Raw genomic sequence first — 24,021 nt, 5'->3', positions numbered from 1 at the left:
CTCTGTGACTTCAAGTGAGTTAAGGATCTGGAGCAGCTCCAATACAGAAGGCTCTCCTTGGAAGGAGAAGCACATCGCCATGCACACCAGGCACATACATGCACATGCGCCATGCATCTCCATCTCAGCCAGTCTGCTTTACTATCTTGGGCCATGCCCTGCCTCAGCTAACTAGCTCTGGCCAAGGGAGAACAAGAATGGGAGAGGGGCCTTAGGGACACATGGTACAATCCAGTAGGGAAGGACTTTTCCAACAGTGCATATGACCCAAGTCTGGCCTTCATGTCCCAAAAAAACAATCATTCCAAAAGCTGGAGCTGGGGGCAGGGTGGGGAGGTCTTTTCTTAATTGGAGACTTCTTGGTGTCTGAAGTCCACATTTATTTTCTCTTTGTCTACAGGTGAATCACAGAAGAGTCTGCTGACCATGATGCTGGGCTACTGTTCCTTTTCTTTCTTTTTCCCTCTTTATTCCACATGTACATTTGCAACAAATTCCCAAGTGAGTCTCTTGGGAAGCGCTGATTTGAGATCCAGCTGATGAGTCCTGCCTGCATTATTAGAGTATGAAGATAGGTACTTGGTCAAGATGGTTCCCCGAAAATGAGCTTTGCTTAAAAGCTGCCCACAAAACTGTCCAGTTCAAGGATGACCCCAAGGTCATGTCATGAATGTTAGTTAGATAAAATCTGCAACAGTCTTTTGGCCAAAAAATGCACTAAGACTCCCTCTGGTTAAGACTTCTCTGGAGCATGACCAGCGCTGCCCCCACAGCTGCATCCACATCCTGCCCAAAGGACACTGGGAAGGGGAAAGCCCTTTGCACCTCCTGCTTTAGCACCTCATTCCTGGACAGTGCACTCCCACTACCAATCACCCGTTTCACACCCCAATCCTTGAGCTGTTGAAATGGAAGCATGGAGTGCAGGTTTTGAACAATGCCCCGGCACAGAGCCCGGGTCACGTGCCCCAGGGAGAGGTCAGAGGAGGAGATTCTGGTCACTGAGGCCAGCTGGTCCGGCAGGTGCCTCTCGCCCAACACCGTTGGAGTGATAGTTAGGCAGGTGTCTCTTTGCTGTGCAGCTGCCTGGATCATGCATGAATACACAGTGGATTCTTCGACCTCTAGACCTTCCAAGAACAGAAAAGACCTGTGTGAGTTCATGCACCCCTGCTGAGACAGTATAGAATTCCCAGTGAACAGGGGTAGATCTACTTGTTGCTCATCCTCACTTGGCTGGCTGTTTCCTGGCTCAGTGACTCACACAGCTAGCTAGCTATGCTCTGCTCCAGACACCAGCTGGCTCTCTCACTTCAGACCCCAGCCGAGACTTCAGAGAGAGATCTCGTAAGTGTTGCTGTGAACACGAAGCACCCAACAACTAAGCATCCCATAACTATGCTCCCGAGGGAGGCAAATGCATTCACTGATCAAAAAAGCATCATCACAGCTACTATTAGACTTATCAGCAGTGTCAAAAAAACCCAGGACCACAGTGCTGATCACAGTCTAGCCCAGTGCTCAGCAAGAGGTTGAGAACCACCAGTCTAAACCAATGCATTTCACATTTGAATATGTATATGAATCAAGTAGGGATCTTATTAAAATGAAGTTTCTGATTCCGTATGCCTTGGGGGAGCCCTAAGATTCTGCAGTTGTTACCTACTCCTAGAGGAAGCCAGTGCTGCTGGCCCCAAAACTACACTTTTGAGGTAGAAGGTTCTAGACCAGTGCTTACTGACATTTAAGGGCATAACAATCACCTGAGGAGTTTTTATAAAATGCCTACCCCACCCCACCTCATGGCCAAATCATCAGCTTTCTGCAGGCAGGACTAGGACATCAACATTGTTTCCACAATGTTTTAAACTCCTCAAGTGTTTCCAGTGTGCAGCCAGTGCTGAAAGCCACCACCCCAGTGTGACCATGAAAGTCTCCTCAGCAGCACATTTAACTCACACAAACTCAACTACATACACTTGGGAATGAGACAGAGAGAGGAAGAGGGAGAAATAATTTAAATATCATAGTCAAAATGTGATCAGCAGAACTCTGGTTCAACATGCCAGAATCAGGGCACCTGGCTGACTTGGTCAGTACAGTATGTGACTCTTGATCTCAGGGTTGTGAGTTCAAGTCCCATGTTGGGCATGGAGCCTACTTTAAAAAAAAAAAAAAAAAAAAAAAAAAGCCAGAATGAATATTAGTGTCTTTTACCTCCCTCTAGAAATTCTACTAAAATCTAAGAAAAATCACTTGTTTGATGAATAACCTAGCACATGTGTACAAGTATACAAATCTGTAGGACTGAGTCCTTTGAGAATTTGTTCAAAAGATATGCACATCAGATTCTTCCCTTAGAAGTTGGACCAATTTACCCTACTACCGAATGTAGAAGAGGGATTATCTCCCCACATCGTAGGAAACACAGTGCATTGAAAACTTCTAAAAGAATAGATAAAGAATATAAAACCATGAAACTAGTGGGAAAAAAGGGAAAGGAGATGAAAAAGAAAAAAAAAAAAAAAACAGATCAATCAAATAGAAAGCTTTCAAATAGAAAAGTTCCACCTGGCTGGCTCAGTCAGTAGAGTGTTTGAATCTTGATCTTAAGGTCATGAGTTCAAACTCCACATTGGGTGTAGAGATTACTTAAATAAAAACTTTAAAAAATAGAAAGCAGAGGGACTAAGGAGATATGATGATTAAATGCAATGTGGTATCCTGAATTGGATCCTGGAACAGAAAAACGACATTAGTGGAAAATTGCCAAAACCCAAAGAAAGTCTATAGTTAAAAGCAGAAAACAATGAGCCATGTGCTTGTATGTCCTTAATAAAAATTCCCTAAAGAATGTTAAGGAAATGTTAAAATAAAGTGTTCTTCCTCATTAGGAAACATTTGGGCCATGAGAGGCACCTGAAGGAAGGAACAATTAGCTGAAGGCCCAAGAGACCTGGCTTCTAGACTTGTCTCTCCATTCCTTGGCTTACCACCTTATTCAAATCTACTGGAGGGGATCAAATGCTATGAGTTGCCAAATATTCACATCAAAGGCTTAGAATCACAGACCATCAGAGCTGAAAAAACACAGAAGGGAAGGGACTTGCCAAGGCCACGTAATAACTTGACAGAACAGAGAACTGAGGCCACTCTCCCAGTCGCACCACCACACAATGCTTATTTAACAAGCAGTTATATCACATTTGTTATGGGCCAGACATCATTCTAAGTGCTTTGCAATATAACTCATTTGATCTTCACAGTCTTTCAGGGTAGATCTGGGATAATCCCTTTTCAGATGAGGAAATCGAAGAACAGAGGGGATAAGTAACCTGCCCTAAAGCACAAGAAAGTGTCAGGGCCCAGATTCAAACGCAGGCCACCTGGCTTCAGAGTCCCTGCTCTAAGCCACATGAGGGTGGAACTCATGTTTTTTAACTTCTGTAAGATAATGCAAATCTAGGGTATTATGAATAGAGAGAGAGTTTTATTTTTATATCTTGTGCTTTAATATTTCCATATCTGGTTAATAAGTGTAATGTCTCTTATCTCAACAACCTATTGTATTTGTATCTATATATTTCTTATTATTTATTTGTTTATTTATTTTAGAGAGGGGAGGAGGAGCAGAGGGGGAGACAGAAAGAAAATCTTGAGCAGACTCCCTGCTAAGCACGGAGCCCGACGCTGGGCTTGATCCCATAACCCTGAGATCATGACCTGAGCCAAAATCCAGAGTGAGACAACCAACTGAGCCACCCAGGCACCCCTATTTATTTATTTTAGAGAGAGGGAGAGAGTGCACATGAGCAGGGGCAGGGGCAGAGGAAGAGAGAGAATCCTCAAACAGACTCCATGTGGAGTGCAGAGTCCTATGTGGGGCTTGATCCTGGGACCCCAAGATCATGACCTGAGCCCAAATCAAGAGTCAGACACTTAATTAAGTGAGCCACCCAGGTACCCCTGCATCTATATATTTTTTAATCAAATGACGTAATTGTAGAAATTTCTTAAAAGGTTAAGTTACATCCAATACTAGCCTTCAAAGTCCTCAGTTTCACCAAAATAAGAACAATGACAATGCAAAAGACTTTTCATTTTCAAAGGTTCTTACAGAGAAATTAAATATTACCGTCTCTTTCAGGGGTAAAAATAACAAGTCACTTCTGTGTAAAGAAAATACTGGTCAACTCAGTCAACAATTCATAGAGCCAACCAGTTAAACCAGTATCTAAATATAGGGCTTGCCTAAAGATTCTGATAACTGGTTCTGCATCTTGAAAACCTTTTCTGACACAGGCAAAATAAAATCAGAGTTCTGTTCTTTTAATGACACATTCCTGAGGGGATCTCAGCCAAGGGGGCAGAATTCCCCTGAAATCCTGACATCCCTAGCCAGCCGGAAAGGACATGTCAGCAACACCTGTCTGCACAAGCAGTATGACCTTCCCATGTGCTCCCTACTACCTGTGTCTCACCTTGTTACTATGCTGAAAGCTTCCCAGAGTGACGTGATTCAGAGCTCCAACAGGTGGACTAGTGATTTCCCTATTCCTGCATGGCTGACCAGAAATTTCATCTCTACCTCAAGTGCTTGGAAAGGGAACCTCTCCTGGAAGGAGGTTACATGTTTCTCTGCAAATGAAGAGCAGAGAAAGGCCCAATCTATTCTACCCTGATGAAAGCAGGAGGGTATCAGAGTTCTCAGGGATCCCTTCCAAGAAAGGGAGCCAGGAACCACTTGCCAGGAATGAGTGCTATAAGGATTTTATAATAATGTAAAATACCAAGACACTCTTCACTCATCCATGTTTGATCATTTTATTTTCAGCTGTCTGTAGTCATCAGAAAGGGAGAGTGACCTACTAACAAAGTAACCAGGGGGCACAGGAAAGCCAGGGGACTAGTCAGTATTAGAGGAGAAAGTGCTCCCTCAGAAAAAAATAGGTGACAGCAGCTCAGAAGATGAGAAGAAAAAAGGCTGCAGGCCCAGATCCCCAAAGAAGGAAGGAATGTGCTGGAGCTGGGCAGGATCTGACACATGAATCTAGAAGCTTAAATAACACAAGCAGCACCAAGATACTGCCACATCGCAAGGACAAGCAGGGAACACATCACTGTGTGGGCAACACCTTACCTAGATCCGTCATCCACTGTACCAGCATGTGGACAAATGTGGCCAGCACGTTGCCCCCATTGAGTGATGCTGCCACCGCCAGGTAGGTCCTGTCAAAGTACGGAAAGTAGGTGACTGGAGTCGCAGGGTCTGGAGTCTGCGCTGGCTGGAATCCTGACGGCATGGAGGTTGCCAACTGAACTGAGGTGCTGATGTTGAGAACTGGGGTCCAAGGAAAGCAGAAGTTAGGCCTGTTGGCTGACTCAGAGGGCACAGGTCACAACAGGGCAAGGGGAGAGTATTCTGGTTTAAAAAAATATGTCTTCAAATTATGCTGAGTGAAATAAGTCAAGCAGAGAGAGTCAATTATCATATGGTTTCACTTATTTGTGGAGCATAACAAATAGCATGGAGGACAAGGGGAGATGGAGAGGAGAAGGGAGTTGAGGGAAATTGGAAGGGGAGGTGAACCATGAGAGACTATGGACTCTGAAAAACGATCTGAGAATTTTGAAGGGGTGGGGGGTGGGAGGTTGGGGGCACCAGGTGGTGGGTATTGTAGAGGGCACGGATTGCATAGAGCACTGGGTGTGGTGCAAAAATAATGAATATTGTTATGCTGAAAAAATAAAAATTAAAAAAAAAATTTTGTACTTCTTAATAAAATGTTGTAAAAGACTGAAAAAAAAAATATGTCTTCAAATTCTTTGAGACTTCTCCTTTTTGGAAGGTAGAGCCTAATTTCCCCTGCCCTGTGAGTGTGGGTGGGACTTGGGGGACTGGCTTCTAATTGAGAAAATAAAGCAGAAGGGGTCCTGTGTCATAAAAAGGGTCATATAGGGTCATAAAAAGGCACTGCAGCTTCTGTCTTGGATCACTTGCTCTGGGGAAAGGCAGGCACCATGTCATAAGCAGCCCTGTGGAGAGGTCCATGTGGCAAAAAACCGAGGCTTCCTGCCAAAAGCTACGTAAATGAGCTGAGAAGTAGATCCACCAGGCCTGGCCAATCCTATGGATGACTGCAGACCCAGCTAAGCAACACCTCGATTGCAATTCCATGAGAGACCTTAAACCAGACCATCCAGACACATCCAGACTCCTGACTCTCAGAAACTATGAGAGATAATAAATGTTTGCTGCTGGAGGCTATTAAGCACTGGGGTGATTTGTTACACAACAACACACAATGACGTACAGAGAGTAAGACCTCACTCAGTCCAAGTATTTGACTCTCTGTGGAGGTTTCATTCATTTTGCAGCAAGTGCCACCTCTTCCTTATATCACATGGTGTTTTTCTTAACCTCCCTCCACCAGCAGGGGAAAAGCTCCCAGACTCAGCACAGAAGGGATGATTTCCTCCTCTGGATTGAGGCCAAGGCCTGTGGATGATTCTAGAAATCTCTTTTCTTCCATGTCTCACAAGATCTGGCCAAAAAGCCTGTTCTTCTCAGTCTGTTGGGATCTGAAATAACTGAAGTCAGCGTGTAACCTTCCTACCTACTGGGAGGTTGGAAGCAAGAAGACTGAAAACAATCTTAGAAAGCCAATAACCTTTACTTTCTGCCATATCAAGCCTTTCACCATGACTCTTTACCAGAAGCAACATGTCCTCCACCTGTCCCTTCAAGTGGAGGTGTCAAGGATGGAGCCAACCAACTTTGACCATGGACACAGAACAAGTAAGCACAGCCAGCAGCCCCAATCTGGAACCAGAGACTACAACCAGCTCTGTGAAGAGGGAACCTAATACCTACTTTCTTCCCATCTGACTAGCCCTTCACTTACTGCAGAGAAAGCACATTTACATCCAGGCACAAGACAGTCCACTGTCAAGGGAATAGCCTTTGATTAGAAAACCACCAGTGTAGAAAGAGCCAGGCTCTTTAGAGGCACCATTCCAGTGTGTCACAACTGCCCCATGAGAAACATATCATTGCCCTCACTTTGGATGGTGACAAGGGCTCAGGAAGAAAAGCAACCTGTCCAAGGCGACACCGGAAGGAGAAGAGGGGCTAAATTCTCACCCAGGCCAGTAGGCTGGACTCCAAAGTCCATGTGAGCTCCCTGACATTTACACTCTGAGATGGTGTATTGGGAAAATTAAGTGTCACAGAATAAATTTAGCACATTTTCCTGAAGAACTGATTTTAGTTGAAAATTTGGGAGAAAAGGTTTTGAACGACTTTTGACTTTAGAACACTTTTTTCCATAAAATATGTGCAAACAAAATTGGCAGAATTTCACTTTTCTCTTTCAGATAATTTTGCATTAAGAGGAATTACTACTTAAAACAACATAAAAACAGGAGGGTGTGTGCTGTGTTGAGTGCTGTGAGGTGTGTAGACCTGGCGATTCGCAGACCTGTACCCCTGGGGATAAAAATATATGTTTATAAACAAAACAAAACAAAACAAAAAAACAACATAAAAACAGTCCTTGAAATGTTATCTCTTAAGACTGTCATGAAATAGGAACAAACTGCATATAGCACAAAGCTGGCCAGAATTTTTAAACTCAGGGTTGAATTGTAATAGTTCTAACTGATGTAAGAAAAAAGATGTGATAACAAAGAGAATTCAGGTAAGATGAATGAATTCTCCATTCCCCTTGATAACAAGGAAGGGACTCCCAGAGTGGACTCGCTCAGCCAGCCTGCCATGAAGATCAGATGAAACCCCCATCCTGCAACCACCCTTTTTGGGCAGGCAGGCCCCAATTCTCCCCTTGTCCAGGGAGGTACAAACAATAGCCCACAGGCCATATCCACCCCACCATGTGTTTTTGTGTAGTCTAGGAGCTAAGACCAGCATTTACATTTTGTTTGAAATAATAGATTTATTGAGATTAATTCACCATAAACAGCAACCTTTTAAAGGGTATAATTCACTGGTTTTTAGTATATTCACAGTTGTACAGCCATCACCACAATCTAATTTTAGAACATTTTCATCACTCCAAAAAGAAACCTTGCATCTGTTAGCACTCAGGGCTCCACCCAGCCCCTGGCAACCATTCATCTGCTTCTGTCTCTACAGATTTGCCTGTTCTGGACTTTTCTTAGGAATGGAACCAGACAGCATGTGGCCGTTTGGAACTGGCTTCTTTCATTCCTCTCTTTCACTCCCATGTGTGGCATTTAAGCTATGTGGATATGTCGCATTTTTAAAACCCATTTATCATTTGGTGGGCATTTGGATTGGTTCTACTTTTTGGAATTATGACTTATCATGAATAATGCTGCTAAGAACATCTGTTTGAAGTGTTTATGTGGGCATGTGTTTCCAGATCTCTTGGGTGTGTACCTGGGAGTAGAACTGCGTGATAACTCCCTATTTCACTTTTGAGGAACTGCCAGACTATTTTCCAAAGGGGCTGCAGCATTTTACTATCCAGTAGCATGTTCCTACACTTTTAAATGGTTGAGAAGTCAAAAGGAGAAGAAAATTCCATGACACATGAAAATTCCATGAAATTCACATTTTTAGTGTCTATAAATGAAGTTTTACTGAAACACAGCTATACCCCTATTCATTTATGTATTGGCTATGGCTGCTTCTGTGCTTCAGCAGAGCTGAGTTGTTAGGACAGAAACTATATGGCCTGTAAAGTCTAAAATATTTACTTTCTGTCCCTTTACAAAAAAAAGTTTACCAAGCCCTGCCCTAGACTGAGGCCTCCACCTTACTGTGACTCTTTTACATTGAATACAGAAAGACAGCACTCCTAATCAGATCGGATGGAACTTCCACTGACAAACACATAATAACACAAAACCCGAAAACCTACTAATCTATTTTTTGGTCATGGAGTTATACAGAAATCAGCCAACTAGAGAGAGTCAATTCCCTTACCTGGCCCTAAAGAGGAAAAGCACAGACTGTGGTCAGGGACAGAACTTGGCCGGCTGGATTGTAAGCTCCTAGAGGAGGGGCTTCACCTATAGGAAGGAGGCTGTTTTTCACGTTTACAGCAGAACTATAGACAGGATGCCAAGGCTGCTGGTTATGTGCGCCCCTTGGGTCCTCACACAGAGCTGGAGCTTAGGAGGTACTAGAAGAAGTCTGAAGAGCCAATAGAAGAAAGACTTACCTGCATCTGTCCTTTTGGCCATACAGGAATAGACGGAGGCCTGTAAATCACCCAAGGCCACGCCCACCTGTGTCCCCTTTGGGATTTCAAACCAGGCACGGGAAGTTCTGCCTGCCACACTGCCAGCCTCCACGATGTCTGGGAGAAGGTGGACAGGAAAGCCTGAGGCCCTCAATCTGCAATCCAAAAATGGACAGTGTATTCACCCGGAGCTGGATTTTTGGTCTTTGTTGTTTCCAGGAAACTCAATGAAGGAAAACACTACAGGATACACACATAAGAAGGGAGGGTAGAATCCAGTGTTTTCACAGAGGGCCTTTTTGGCTTTTTTTAAACCATGAAAAATAGACTTGCATTTTTTAAAAAGAGAACACTGGGGATTGGCCTTCAAAAGTCTGGGGATTGGCCGTCCAGGGGAGAAAACAACCAGTTTAAGCAGGGGTGATCAGGAAGAGTTAGATAAGAGTCAGATATCATCGCCATCCAGCCTTCTGTGTTTGAACGGAACACAAACACTCTGCAAAGGGAGACAGCATTTCAGCACACAGTCATAGTCAGCACAGGCCATACCAAAGTCAAACCCCATCAGTCTCCTAAACACCAACTGCATTCATCACTCGGGGTTAGTAAACATGGGGCTATCAATTTTACAGAACATGCTAGAAAGTCCTTTACCTGAACTACCAGGTGCTTTTTGTTTTTTTACAGAGCTCAGAATTTAGAGCCTGAAGGAAGTGAACTTAGAAGGCACTGGATTTCTGGATCTGAAAAGGCAAATGATTCCTTAAAATGAACTTTTGAAAGACATCCCTCAAGACTACTACTTTCATTTCTTAACCTTATTTAAGAATTTGTTACACTGACAGTTGTTCTTTGAAATCCACAGGCTAGGTCCGAGTCACAGAGAACAGGGGAGCCCAACCTAGGTCTGGACAACTGTGGGGGAGCAGGACAGCATGTGTATGGGGTACCCCCCTCCAAGGGTTCACTCACAGCCTGGCCCACCCTTGCCTGGTGACTGGAACAGGCTGAGGGTCTTTGGAACCTGATTCCTGGGTTCTTGGAATCCTCCACTATTGTTCCCAAATGGGAAAGCCCCACTAAATCGCTTGCATTCGAGATTCTGGCCTTTACCCTGGAGCCAGATTGCAAAGATATACTCACATCTCCAAGTTCCAGCTTTGGCTCTGAGTGTTGAAATAGCCCCAGCTAGCAGCATTCTGGTCACACATCAGGGATCTTGGCAAGCCACACAGCATGGCAACCACATAGTCATGGATGGTGCCAGCAGCATCGTAGGACTTCAGGAACTCTGGGCTAGTTTTCATACCAAAAACAGTTCAACGTGGTCTAATAGCAACTTGAAAGCATGTGCTACACCTAGCTGCAGGCAGTGGACTAGACATGGCATAGCTGGGTGGCAGCAGGCATCCCACATGCTGTGGCTCCCTGATGGCCGAACCTCCCAGGGGGAGGCCTTCCCAGCCACTCAAGGCAAAGCTGGCTGGAATTGGCCTTCAGGGAGTGGTTTCAAGGGAGAATATGCCATGCTTGAGAAAGCAGCACCTCAGCAGCCCTGACCCCACCATGAACTTACCACGCAACCCTTGGCAAGTCCCTTGCCCTCTCTGCCTTTTTCTTCCCCACTCTGGTTTAGAATCAGATAACCAACAAGAGCCCTCTGAGAAATGAAGCAGTTCTAGACAAAGTCTAGGTCTTGTGACCACCCCTGTGCCAGGCCGCCTCACTGAGGGATGCTCCAGCAGGTGGAACGATACCAACCGGCTGGAGATACAGACTCCTGGCCATTCTCGTGTCCCTGGAAATCCAGCACCCGATTCAAAAATCAGTTGTCCATACCTGTTCTTCAAAAGCCAGAAGATGGTTGCACAGCCAAACCCCGAGGCCACACGGAGATGGGACTCTGGTTGGGGCAAAGAAGCCAGGAACCCACTGCTACACCGGCCGTCCTGCCATGTGACCAGGGGGCTCACAGCTCTGGGCTCAAACACAGGAGAGGGCCCTCCCTCTGTCCATTCACAGCCTGGAACAAAGGAAATTACCAAAAACAGAGAAAAGAACAACTGACTGGCAGCATCATGTCCTCGAGACCACTCTGCTAGTGAGATCACAGCATGATAATGCTTCACATATGCACATAGGTTCTGCTATCAGAGCACCTGGGTTTAACACCGGGGTCCACCACCAACAGCTGCATGACCCTCACCAAGTCACCTACTCCCTCCATTTATCCCACACTTCCTCTATGTTCCCCTTAATTCATTTTTTAAAGCTGATGGCATAACTCCTCCCTCTCCCTGTAAGAAAACAAATTTGGCACACTCTCAAGTCCCCTAGTTTCTGTCCTTCCAACCCTTATCATGATAATATTATCTAGACTTGATTCTGGATGATGATGGATATATTTTCTCTTTTCCTTTGGTCTTAGCTAATTGATTTTTAGACATCAAACTTTACTCAGGAATCTGGCCATCTTTACTTAATTTATCTCATTTATCTCTTGAAATCTGGATTTTTTTTCCCCTCTGCTCTTATTTAAATATTTGATCCCAAATTAGTTCCAGCGAAGTTCATTCTGTGGCAAAGCATCTAGAGGCCTATATGGCTCAGAATATTTTTTCATACCCTCATATTTGAAGGACAGTTGTAACATTCTAGGTTCTAAGTTCCCTTTCTTCAATACTTAAAAATACTTTGTAGACTTGTGATAGATTGCCACAAATTCCTTGCTACTACTCCCATTAAGGGGTAGAGTTCAAATCCTCTCTCCTTAAATCTAGGCTGCCTTTGATGATTTGTGAGAGCAAGAGAATGTGGGGGCAGTGACATCCTAGGACTGCCAAGGTTAGGTCATAAGAAGATTTGCAGCTCCCACCAGAGATTCCTGCAGCACTCACTCTGGAGGAAGCCAGCCACCATGTAAGAAGTCCCACTACCCTGAGGCCACCATGCTGAAGAAACTAGGTGGAGAAGACACATGGAGGCATCTAGCAGGCCATCGTCAGCTGGGTCTAGCTTTCCCCACCAAAACATCAGGCATTGACCAGAACCACCCTTGAACCCTCCAGACAAGTCTGTCCACTAGATGAATACTCCCAAGCAACCTCTGTCAGCCCCACATAGAGCAGCTCAATCTGATACACAGAAGTAGTTCATACAAGGTATGGTAAAATGGTTGCTGTTTTAAGTCATTGAGTTTTGAAGGTAGTTTGTTATGCAACAATAGAAAACCCAAATGTGATTCCATTGCATTTTTACATAGAATGTTGCTATTGAAAACTATCTAGTCATTCTGCTTCTATTCTTTTATTTAGGATTTGATCTTTCACTCTGTAAGCTTTTGGAGTTTTCTTTATCTTTGAAATCCTTAAAAGTTTGCTCTAATATATCCAGCTGTAAGGTTTTCCTTCTCTCCCTCCATTGACATTCCATGGGCCCCTTTGGTCCAGACTGTCACATCTTATTTTGTCAATTATGGTAAATTTTCTCCATTAATTCTCCACATACTTCCTCCTCTACCACTTTTATTTTTCCTTTTCTATATCTACTAGTATTCAGATGCTAGTGCTTCTATTTGTATTTTCAATATCTTTTTTTAATATTTTCTACTTCTTTGTCCTTTTCTTCTTCCTTCCTAAATTTGCATCTTTCACTCTCTAATTTGTTCTGAAGTTCTATCCATTCTGCTATTAATCCCATCTATTACACGCTTTACTTCAACCATTATATTTTTTTATGTCTAATATTTCTGCTTGGTTCTTTTTATGTTTTCTTCTTATTGTTTTTTTGCTAATATTCACCTTTCACATATTTTAGTATGTATGTCAGGCTAATTTTAAATTCTTAGACTGTCCACTCTAAAGGTCTGGGGAGGACGGATGAGACCTGAGGTGAATCCACAGCGAACCCATCCCACCCTGAAAAACATCTCCTCAGGTCAGGGCTTCCAATCTGCCCCCAGGATGAAACAATGTTTTGAAGATCCTTAGATAATAGGTCACCAGCCCTGTGATTTAGGGAAAGACTCCCGCTTTTCTCCACTGCCTTGATTTTATTCAAGGACACCTGAATTACTATGGATGTGGGGACAGGTACTGCTTGTCCTAAAGCCATGACAGTCCAGGGGAACCAGCAGTTCTCCTCTTGATTTATCTTCCCACAGGCAAGGCTGGTTGCCTCTTGCCCCAGATCCAAACCATCAACCCACATGCGCCAACTCAAAGTAGCCCCATCACCTTAGGTTCTCTTACAGTGTTCTCCCCTTTCTTTGGTGTTTTTCTCTTATTCTTCTGAAACCAATCTTGGGGGAGAGAGCCAGCAGTCAAGCTAGTTCAGCATCTTGGTGGCAACTGTATCTCGAAGTCCAGAGGTGGAGGAAACTTATAACTATTTCTTAGGTCCTGATAGCTCTTCCTGCCACATGTTGACTTTACTGTCAAACTAGTAGCAAGGGAAAGGTTAGAGTTAGGGTTAGGGTGTATTGTCTGTGCTATATATATAGGGTTGTATGTATTAAATGAATTAATACATGTACACATTTAGAACAGTACCTGACATGGTGAGTACTCAATTCATGTTAGTGATGATAATGATGAAAATGAACCATTACCTTCTAAACTCTGTCCAAGGTCTAAGACTTCCAACAGCCTTATACAAAGAGAATACACACACCCCTACATATCTTTCGTTCTCTCCTATCCTCATACAAGGGAGATTTCTCACACTTCCATACAATATTAATACAACCATCACAGCAGAATGGGAAAAGAATGTTAATATTAAGTGCCAGTTGAGAAAAATTATCAGCAGCAAGAATACTACAAATCCAATGGACGGACATGAGAATCTGGCTCCACATGACATGAGATGGCTTTCAGGTGAGACCAATGCCTGCCATGAAGCAAACCAGGGCAAAGCCCCACATGCGACTGTTTCATGACCATAACTGATTTCATGCCCCAGATTTGGGAGCCAAAACCATTACATTTTCTTATAAGTATGTTCATTAAGAATCAAAGAAAGAGGGCGCCTGGGTGGCTCAGTGGGTTAAGCCGCTGCCTTCCGCTCAGGTCATGATCTCAGGGTCCTGGGATCGAGTCCTGCATCGGGTTCTCTGCTCGGCAGAGATCCTGCTTCCCTCTCTCTCTCTCTGCCTGCCTCTCCATCTACTTGTGATCTCTCTCTGTCAAATAAATAAATGAAATCTTTAAAAAAAAAAAAAAAGAATCAAAGAAAGAGACTTAACTGTCCCTCCCGCTGAGTTCCAGGCCACGAAACATCCATTCATTCATTCACTCATACATGAATGATTGAATGACATGTATATTAAATATCTAATATGTATTAGGCACTGGTTCTAGTCCCTGAGAATATAGCAACGAACAAGGAAAAGTCACTACCTTCAGAAAGCTTATATGCTAGGGATATAGAATATAAACAAGCAAATATGTAGTACCAGATACTTTTAATTGCTGTCAAGAAATATACAGCAGTGATAGATATTTGGAGGGTGATCAGGGAAGTCCTCTCTAAGGTGACATGTGAGGAGCAATGTGAATGGAGTAAGGAAGTGATCCAGAAGAATGTCTAGGGACACATACTGCAGGTAGATGGGTCAGAGCAAAGGATCTAGAGGATCTTGTCAGTCTCTGCTTGGTATCCCCGGCCAGTAGCCAAAAGAGCCATGCATCTAAACCACACTCAGTTTCACATGGGGTGAAGGGCTCCTCAAAGCAGTGTACCCTCACAACTGTATACTACATCTGTACTTAAACTTCGAGCTGCATTCTTATCCCAGCTCTAAAGTTGAATCTCTGCAGCTTTTTTTCAACACCTTTATCTGCTTCCAAAACTCTGGTCCTTTTTCAAAAACAAATTTGGACTATTGTTTATTTTCTTTGTATTATAAAACAAACGTGGAGCTCTTACCATGTACAGGTATTGTTCAAAGCACTTCAAAAATATTGATTCATTGAATCTACATAGTAGCCTTATCACATAGGTATGATAATTGTCCCCTTTATACAAGAAAAATGAAGCACGGAAAAGTTAAAAAAAAATTGTCAAAGGTCACATAGATACTAAGTGGTAGAACCAGGATTTTCAGTATAAGATGTTCAGATATTACACATAAAGCCAAAGGCTTGGGTCCCAGTCCCCTTCCTGTCCTTGTTAGCCCTTGTGGGTAACCATCCAAATAAAATGTTTACACTGATACAACATATTTGGTTTGCTTTCACTGACTTCCTTTTGGTTTTTTCTATTTTTTAAAAACAAATAGCACTACACTGTATTTCTTTTTCTAGCCGTTGTTTTTATCATCCAACAAATGTTCTGGACTTCCTTCCATGTCAGGATACGTGAATGTACCTCCTTATTGCTAACTACTACATGTCCTTCTGCAGCATGGGCAGGCCAACATTTATTCCTCCATGCCAGTTTCCACTAGCGTGACAAGGGGGCAAAGAACGACCATGAACAACCATCCTTATGCACATCCATATGAAAGTGATTTTCCTGAGCAGATTCCAAGTAGCAGAGCTGCTGAGTCATAGCAGTTCCCTTATTTTTAACAGGTCCCACCAAACCGCCCTCCAAATGGCTGTGCTAATTTACACTACCACCAGTCATATTTAAAAGAACCAATTTTCCACCCCATTTGCCAACTCTTGGCATTTTCAGACTTTGATTTCTTATAATCCAGTGGGTGGAAAGTAACTTCTCTTGTTGTTTTCATCTGTGCTACCCTAATTACTAATGACATTGAGCAGCTCTTCATATGCTTATTAGCCGCTTGTATTTCCTCTTCTAGGAACTGCCCTTCTCAGTATCCTCTGCCCATTTTCCACAGAGCCATTTGTCCTTTCTTTGTTCTCGGTTTTTTAGTATGCACCCATATTCACACTAGCAAACGTTTTCTCCTAGTCGGCTGCTTGCCTTTTAGCTTGGTTTTATGATCCCCATTTCTCTCCTGCTATTACTGAGCCTGGAAATGGAGTCTATAGGCATAATAACCACAGGCCTCTCAGAAGACACTCTCACTGCCTTTCCTCTCCGCCCGCTGGCTGGCCTGTGCCCTCGTGAAAGCAATTAGCTCTCTGCTCAGCAAACTGGTGCCTGTCTGTGTTGACGGCCTTGACTGTGCCCTAGAGGGTGAGGGCTTTGTCTGCTCGTTTCTATGTCTCCAATGAGGTCTAGCATGGAGCCTTATATATCGTAGGTACTGAAGCCAAACTCATCTATGGCCACCGTTAAAACACAGTGACTTGCTCCCAAGTATGATTCACTCAACTCTGCTAAGCAAGTATTACCATTGTCAAAGAGTGGCTTCCCTCCTTCCCAGAAGCAGAAAACAAAACAAGAAGGCATGTGGGTTGTCTCAATGAAATATTAAGCAGCTCTCTCCAACAATGCGGGCAATGGTTTGTGTGGTTGTTACAGAGTCCAGGAAACGGGCAGAAAGGGAGGTGTATGACCAGACCACAATCTTTAGATCTCTGTTGTCCTTTTTGGGAAGGGTTTTAGTATTAAAAGGACATTTATCCTCATTAATGCAAAATTAAGGAGTTTAAAAAGCTTTTACAACCTAGATTCCCAACGAGAGGCCAGCCCTAACACCCTAATCCGCTTTCTCCTCCAACTACTGATTAGAGCCAAGCAGCTCCTGTGGTCCCAAACAGTCTGACAACAAGCAGATAAGGAGGAGGAAAGGAGCAAGAGATACTGCACTGGCTTCTACAGTCACCCAGGCCCTCCTGGAGACTGATCAAAGGATGCATCACTAGACACCTGTCACATTGCTGAGAGGCAGGTCACCACTCACTTGGCCCAGGAGAACTGGAATCACTAACTCTCCAGGCAAAAAGGGGTGAACCAATGTTCAAATCCCCTTTACTACAGCCCCCAAAGTAGCCACCCATCCTGTACTTAAAACACCTGCAGTAAAATGCTGGCAGCTTTGAAGCTGGGTGATGGGTATGTGTCTGTTCATAATAATATTCTCCCTACTTTTATGTCTATATAAAATTTTTTATAGTTAAAAAAGGCTTTTTAGTGCTAGCTATAACAGGAATGCATAACATCCAAGGAAGTTGGACATTCTTTTGGGAAGTTCCTCTCTTCACTGAGTTACTGCACCCTCCTGTAACTCTGGTCCTTCTTGAGGCCTTTAAGAGCTCAGTGTCTAAAGTCAGACCAACCTGGGTTCAAAAGCTGGAGTCACCACTTGCTGCCATATGACCCTGAGCATATGAACCTCTCTGAACCTCCACTTTTCATCTGCACAATGGGGCCATTTATGTAACCTACCTCACAAAGATGTTGGGAAAGTTCAATGAGATCATATAGGTAACACCCTTACCAAGCATGCAAGCATTTTTATTTTGCTAGCTTAATAAGTCTCCTCCTGGAGGTCAAACAGCACAGGTTACTGACCTCTGCACTATGGGAGACCTGTTAGAAGAGGACCAACTACATACTCAGCACCTGAGCCGATAAAAAGGATGCCCTGAAATTTAAAAATCACAAACTTCTGTGATTATGGCAAACAACAAAAATTATGCCCAAATTCAAGTGTCCCCTGTGTCTTGGCATCTCCCACAACTACACTAATCTTTAGTTGTCTGCGCTGATGCTCTGAGACACTGACAGAAATAAAGAGAAAGCTGTGGAAAATCCACTCCACTGAATCCTACAGAGAATCAGAGAGAACTCACTCTTCCCTCGCCCTGTTTATGGACAGAGTGTGAGTGGAGAGTTCGCTTACTCATTACGCATTTATACAAGAAAGGGTGCACACAAAATGCAAGAGGCAGCATAGGCCATTTTGTTCACACTACACGGTGACCTGTTACTTCAGAGGAGAGCCCTCCGCAGCACTCTGCTATCCCACAGTGATTGCTAGGAGTACATGATCACCCCCAGAGCGCAGCATACCTTGGCCTGTTTTCCAAAACATGACTCCATGCATTTGTCCCGACACTCCAATGCCACAAACTTCCTGGAGCAGCTGCCGAGGAAGGGCAGCAAGGCACTCATTTAGGGCTTGGATGATTCTGCTCACATCCTGCTCCTGCCCCTGGAAACAGAACAGGACACATTGGGCAGGGGCACACGACAGGGGGAAGAGGGCAGAGGCCTCAAGGAACTTCCTGGGTACTATCTGCTGAGCTAATTCCACTGGGGTCACTTCCAGGACTGCTCACTGGCCTCAGGGAGGACATGTGGGACTGAGGGTTCTCCACCACCTTCAGCAGGGCCTGGAGCAGGAATGTGGTGGGCAAGACTCCAGTCCCTCCCCGCACAGGTGAGGCACTGCTGCGAATTAGATTCAGAAACGGCCAAGGCTCTGCCCTCCACTGTAGGGGAGTCTGAGCTGAGGAAAGCATTGTCTCTGCCCTAGAAGAGTGGACAGCTCACAAGAAGGATAGGAAAACACAAGAAAGACCATAATGTAAGTAGAAGTTAAGGGTCTATCACAAGGGACACAGAGGTTCGGGATAAGGGAAGGATGGAATATAGCCGGGAAGAACCTGGAGGAAAGTTGTAGTCAGGAAAGGCCTAATGGACTTAAGCACTTTAGGATAAGCTCTAGCAGTTTCTTCCATGTGGACTTTAGTTCATCCACATGGCAAACATTTCTTGAGTGCCTTTAGAGCCAGGCCTTAGACTTGGAAACAAAACACCCACTAGGCAAGGCAGGCAAGGAAATAACCCCAAGAATACCTGGGCAGAGCCCCAGGGAGATGGTCCATATGAGGGGCTGGTGGGAGATGAAGCTATAAAAGAGGTGAGGCTGAGCCCAGTGGGGGACCTCAAGACCCAGGGTGAGAGGCTCCTCCTAAAGCCCTCCCCTTGGGCTTTCTGAATAGGACAGTATCATCATCAGAAGGTTAATTAGGCAATGGTATAAGCTACCCAGAGAGAGACTGGTAGTATAGAGAGATTTGGGGGGTGGGGGGTGGAAATGACATTCAAGAACGTCAGGACCATCCTTTCCTGATTTGCCTTTTTTCTGATCTGCTGCCTCCTTAAGAACTTCTCAAGGCAGAATAACCTTGATAACCAAAGTCATGAGAAATAAGAAGCTGTAAACAAACAGCATACTAATATCTATGAAGCAAATGGTCTTTGTGACAAATATGTGAATAGAATGCAGGATTCGAAAAAGGTTAAAGGTCTCTGGAGTCAGAAGCAAAAGCACATTTATGTATCTTAGAAATAACAAAATGCCAAAACCAATTAAGCAGTGTATCCAAATGGGTGGGAGGTACAGACTAATATAACTTTAAAAGTAGGTGACTCACACCAAAAAAATTTAGGGAGGTTCCATGACCATCTCTTCTTTTAAATTATGAAGTCCCTGTTAAAGACTAGAAATCAGACTCCAAGATCCCATCCAATCCCAGGAGATGTCTCCATTCAGTAAGAAGTTTCAAAAAGCTAAGGAGGCCACCACAAAATATGCACTTGGAAAAGCAACCCAGATGACGTAATTGTTTTCTCAATGATTAAGTAGATTTCAAGTAGACTCCAGAGCCCAGTATGGGACTTGAATTCATGACCTTGAGATCAAGACCTGAGCTGAGATCAAGAGTTGAACACTTAGCCACCTGAGCCACCCAGGGGTCCCATGATCAAGAATTAAACATGCATGTTTAAAAGAGTCATGCCTATCTGATTAACATTTGTGCTTAAGGAAACTTAAGAGTATTTGGTATTTTAGATGAATTTATATGCTTAAGAAAATTTGGCCTAGGTTACTTTTGTACTTTAGTAACTGATGTAGATTTGCAATTGTAAGGTCAAATCTCACTACTATATACTTATAAAAGGATTTTAAACATATAAAACATTTAAAGTTTACATCGTTATCCATTTAATGTATTAGATTTATAAGAATTACTTAGGTATTCTGAAAAGCTTTGGGTCAGGCAACTAGAGAACCTTATATACTTAAATAGAATATTGTGTAATGTTATATTTTATATTATATATTTATATAAAATGTATAACTAAGGTACTTAACTGAGATGGCATTAAGTATTATTCAAAGGTCCTCAAAATTGATAGTTACATCTTAGACTTACAAATGGAACCAGCTTTATGAGCTAAATTTAAAAGCTTAAGAACTAGGGTTCTGAATTTAATAAGTTGAATACTTATTTTTATTTCAACCAAAGTAAAATGTTCTGGCACACAAAAATTATCTCAAGGCACAAAATAAATTTATACTTAATAACTAGAAGGACCCATGGAAAACTCAGAAGAGAAATGTGGCTAAGCTCTTAATAAATGTCTGGTCTCTGGAGAACTAAAACGCTCACAGTCTTGGAAAAGTATCTAAAGACTAAGCCCTCAAGCCCCAAGATACCCTGCCCGGGGCAGAAGGCAGCCTTCTCCTCAAGACAAACCCCTCACTTGCCCCGTTAGCCTGCTGGCCTTGGGCAAGGGCAGTTCTAAGACTCCACACAAGCCTGAACAAAGGAGCAGAAGAAAAGGAAGGTGAGGTTGGGTGGGATGGGGGAAGGAGTGCGAAGAGAGCACAAATCATTTCCCTGAGGCTGCAGCTCCAGATTCTAACAAGACTCTATGGCAGAACTGACTAGGCAGCAAGACACCAACAGAGAGGAGATGCATGGCTGTGCACCTGAACTGAGATGTGTTGGGAGTATAAAAATACATACCAGCCTTCAGATTTAATATGAAAAAACACACAATTTATCTTATTAATAATTTTATATTATTATATATTGAAACGATAGTACATTGGATACATTGGACTAAATTAAATATGCAATTAAAATTAATTTCAGGGTGCCTGGGTGGCTCAGTGGGTTAAGCCGCTGCCTTCGGCTCAGGTCATGATCTCAGGGTCCTGGGATCGAGTCCCGCATCGGACTCTCTGCTCAGCGGAGAACCTGCTTCCTCCTCTCTCTCTCTCTCTCTCTCTCTCTGCCTGCCTCTCTGCCTATTTGTGATCTCTCTGTGTGAAATAAATAAATAAAATCTTTAAAAAATAAATAAATAAATAAAATTAATTTCAAATGTTACTTTTTACTTTTAATACTAGAAAACTGAAAATTACAAGTGTGCATCACATTTGTGGTTAGAATTTCTTTTGAATAGTGCTAAAGAGTTCCCACAGGACCTTGGAAGGTGTATCAACCCAAGACAGAGGAGCCACTGTTTAAAATGGGCCCAGGGTGGGTGAGTCGTGTGGGTGGGGATAGTGGAGGAGGGAAATGGGCCAGGCGGCAGTGAAGACAAGGGGGTAGTCAGTGTTCAGCAATTAGTTCGAGTTTCAATGGTGAGGGTGATCAGGGAGTAGCTCTTTGACAATGGGCATACCCACAATGTAACAGGATTGGTGCTGCCCCCTTTCCTTGGTTCAAAATATCCATCGCTCTACAACCAAATCAAATCCGAAAACTTTAGATCTGAGGAAGAATGCAGAAACTCATTCAACCCTCCTACCCACCAACCCCTCTTTACAAATGAGGAAACTGAGGCCCAGAAAGGGGAAAGTAATAACTCAGAAAGGGTGACAGACATTCCCGCAAACATCCTGGTATTTTAAAGTCACAAATACTTAAAAGCTGCCAAGCTTGACCCTGGTGTATACAATACTTCCTAAGAGTAAAAAGTACGGACATAAGGAAAGGACAGAATCATCAGGCATTTCTGTAGCTCAGTGGTCCTCACCTCAGGGGTAACGTTTGTCCCCGAGGTACATTTGACAGGATGGGGACATTTTGGGGTGTCACAACTGATTAGAAGGATCTACTGGCATGCAGTACGTAAGGTCAGGGATACTGCTGAATATCCTACAATGCACAGGACAGCTCCCCACAACAAAGAATCATCTAATCCAAAGTATCAACAGTGCCAAGGTTGAGAAATTCTGCTATAGATGAAATTACAGCAATACTGTTTGTCCCAGAGCATAAAACAGACGTGGAGGATGCAAGGGGGCTATTCCTGGCCTCTCCTAAATCTGTCATTAGGCAGGTGTGGCACACTGTGTGCCTGTAAACACAGAACAGCCTGCTGCATGCTGTGGGAAGCCTAGAAAGCAGTTTTCAATAAGTGACCCTATTTCAGGGCCCCTGGGTGGCTCAGTTGGTTAAGCGTCCAATTCTTGATCTCAGACCAGGTCTTGATCTCAGGGTTGTGAGTCCAGCTTTCCCATGCTGGGTGGGAAGCCTACTTGGGAAAAAGGAAAAAAAAAAAAAAAAAAAGACTGGATCTATTTCAAGAGAAAAGGGCAGTGCCTAACTCCACTCCCTGTAATCCCAACTCTGCTGCTCACCCCCACAGGGTAAGAGCTGAAGATGGCTCTATTTCATAGTCCATGTAGTGAAATAAGCATTCTAAAATACCCTGATGCCCCAACCAAAGTAATTTTGAGTCTATGAATATGCAAAGTGCTCCTGAACTCTCTATCCTCTGAAATGTTTCTGAGCAAGATGGACTCTGAACCCTAAAGAACTTAGATAAGTGCCAAAAGATTGTGAAAAACAAGCTCTAGGGAATGAGGCTTGTTCGTGGCTGGAAAGGGCCTTAGAGGCCACCTATTTCAACTTGGGAGAACAGCAAAGATCCAGAAAGAAAAAAAAAAAGTCCTAAGGTTTCACAGAAAGTTCCTGGATATTAATTTCTATTGTCAATTAACTGAACCTTTTTCAGGGAATTAATGGAATCCAGCTCTAAGAACTGATGATCTTTCTGAACCCACATCTCCAAACAGATCCCACTCTGGTGAAATTCTCCATTTCTACCCCGTAGCTTTCACAAAACACTAGTTTTAATATATAATGATCCATCCGATCTTTTCCTGACATTTAAATCAGCTTATCTCTCCTGTCTGTGTCTGCACAGTCCTTCCTCCAACGTGTCTCAGCCTTTGGGTCCTGGTGTCTTTTGCTGACCAAGTGTTTCAATTCCCCAGTCCACATTCCACCCCTGCGGAATGAGAAGAGCCACTTATGCCCTATGATTCTACAATCTTAGTTCCTGAGGAAACCCTATATTCTGCCCTGGGGAACAAACTGAATCCTGAACTTGAAGATACCGGATGCCGGCAGGTGTGAGGTGCAGAGAGGTCAAGAACAAGAGAGAGGCCTGAGGTTACACGGGGAGAGCGATTTCCCCAGATCAAAGTACAGAAAGTGGAGGGCAGAGAGCACCGGGATAGAGCACCATGAGCAATACTCCCAGAGGCCAGAGAGCCAGACGGTGTCAGCAGGTGGGAAAAGCTCCTGGGAGGAAGAGTAACGGATCACAGGCAGCTGCAGCAGGCAGGAAGAGGTCAGACAGGCTGGAGAAATCAGGGAGACTTCTTTGAAGAGGGGTGTCGAGGAGGCCTCCTTCGAAGAGCGAGAGAGTGGCTCCCCGAGGCGGCGCAGCTCCAGGACGCTGCCTCACCTGGTGCCCTGCCGCCGCACTCTGGGCCGCCGCCTCAGCTCGCGTAGCCCGGGCACAGCTCGCCAGTACCACAAACCCGGACGGGTCGCAGGGCACGGCCTCCACCAAGGCCGCCTTCACAGACGTAGTACCCAGGTCGATACCCAGAGTGACCACCCGCGTAGCCATTGCCTCAGAGAGTCGCGCAGCTGACGTATGGGATACTGGCGCCCCCTCCTGCGCGCTCCACACGGGTTCTAGGCGCCGAGGCGGGGCCAAGCCTACAGCCACACCCAACATTGAGGCTCCTCACCTTCCCATTGGTCTAAGAAGGCGAAGCCCCGCCTACCCTCGCGGCGAGCCCTGGCAATAGGCGGAGAGGCGGCGG

General features: G+C 44.1%; 3 protein-coding genes across 5 annotated transcripts in view; 1 reads left to right on the top strand and 2 right to left on the bottom strand.

The window, feature by feature from the left end:
• The window catches only part of TRPV1 (transient receptor potential cation channel subfamily V member 1), a 51,396-nt gene extending 46,127 nt beyond the window's left edge, over window positions 1-5,269 (bottom strand). The window contains exon 1 of the mRNA XM_047706687.1: window positions 5,141-5,269. The gene's annotated coding sequence lies outside the window, so the exon portion shown is untranslated. The remainder of the gene's footprint in view (window positions 1-5,140) is intronic.
• LOC125086968 (ATP-sensitive inward rectifier potassium channel 12-like) overlaps window positions 1-24,021 on the top strand; it is an 874,374-nt gene that overhangs the window by 479,933 nt on the left and 370,420 nt on the right. The window lies entirely within an intron of this gene.
• Window positions 119-23,886, bottom strand: SHPK (sedoheptulokinase). Its single transcript, XM_047706705.1, has 7 exons — window positions 23,655-23,886; window positions 18,165-18,306; window positions 11,070-11,253; window positions 10,374-10,526; window positions 9,210-9,385; window positions 5,141-5,341; window positions 119-1,130 (listed from the first exon to the last, which is right to left on the bottom strand). The coding sequence occupies exons 1-7, from the start codon at window positions 23,820-23,822 to the stop codon at window positions 718-720; spliced, it is 1,437 nt and encodes a 478-aa protein (XP_047562661.1). The 5' UTR covers window positions 23,823-23,886; the 3' UTR covers window positions 119-717.

This window comes from Lutra lutra, chromosome 16 (assembly GCF_902655055.1).
Source record: "Lutra lutra chromosome 16, mLutLut1.2, whole genome shotgun sequence".
NCBI lineage: Eukaryota > Metazoa > Chordata > Mammalia > Carnivora > Mustelidae > Lutra > Lutra lutra.
Note: the sequence above shows the minus strand (reverse complement) of the source record. Positions and strands in the feature narration are given on the sequence as shown.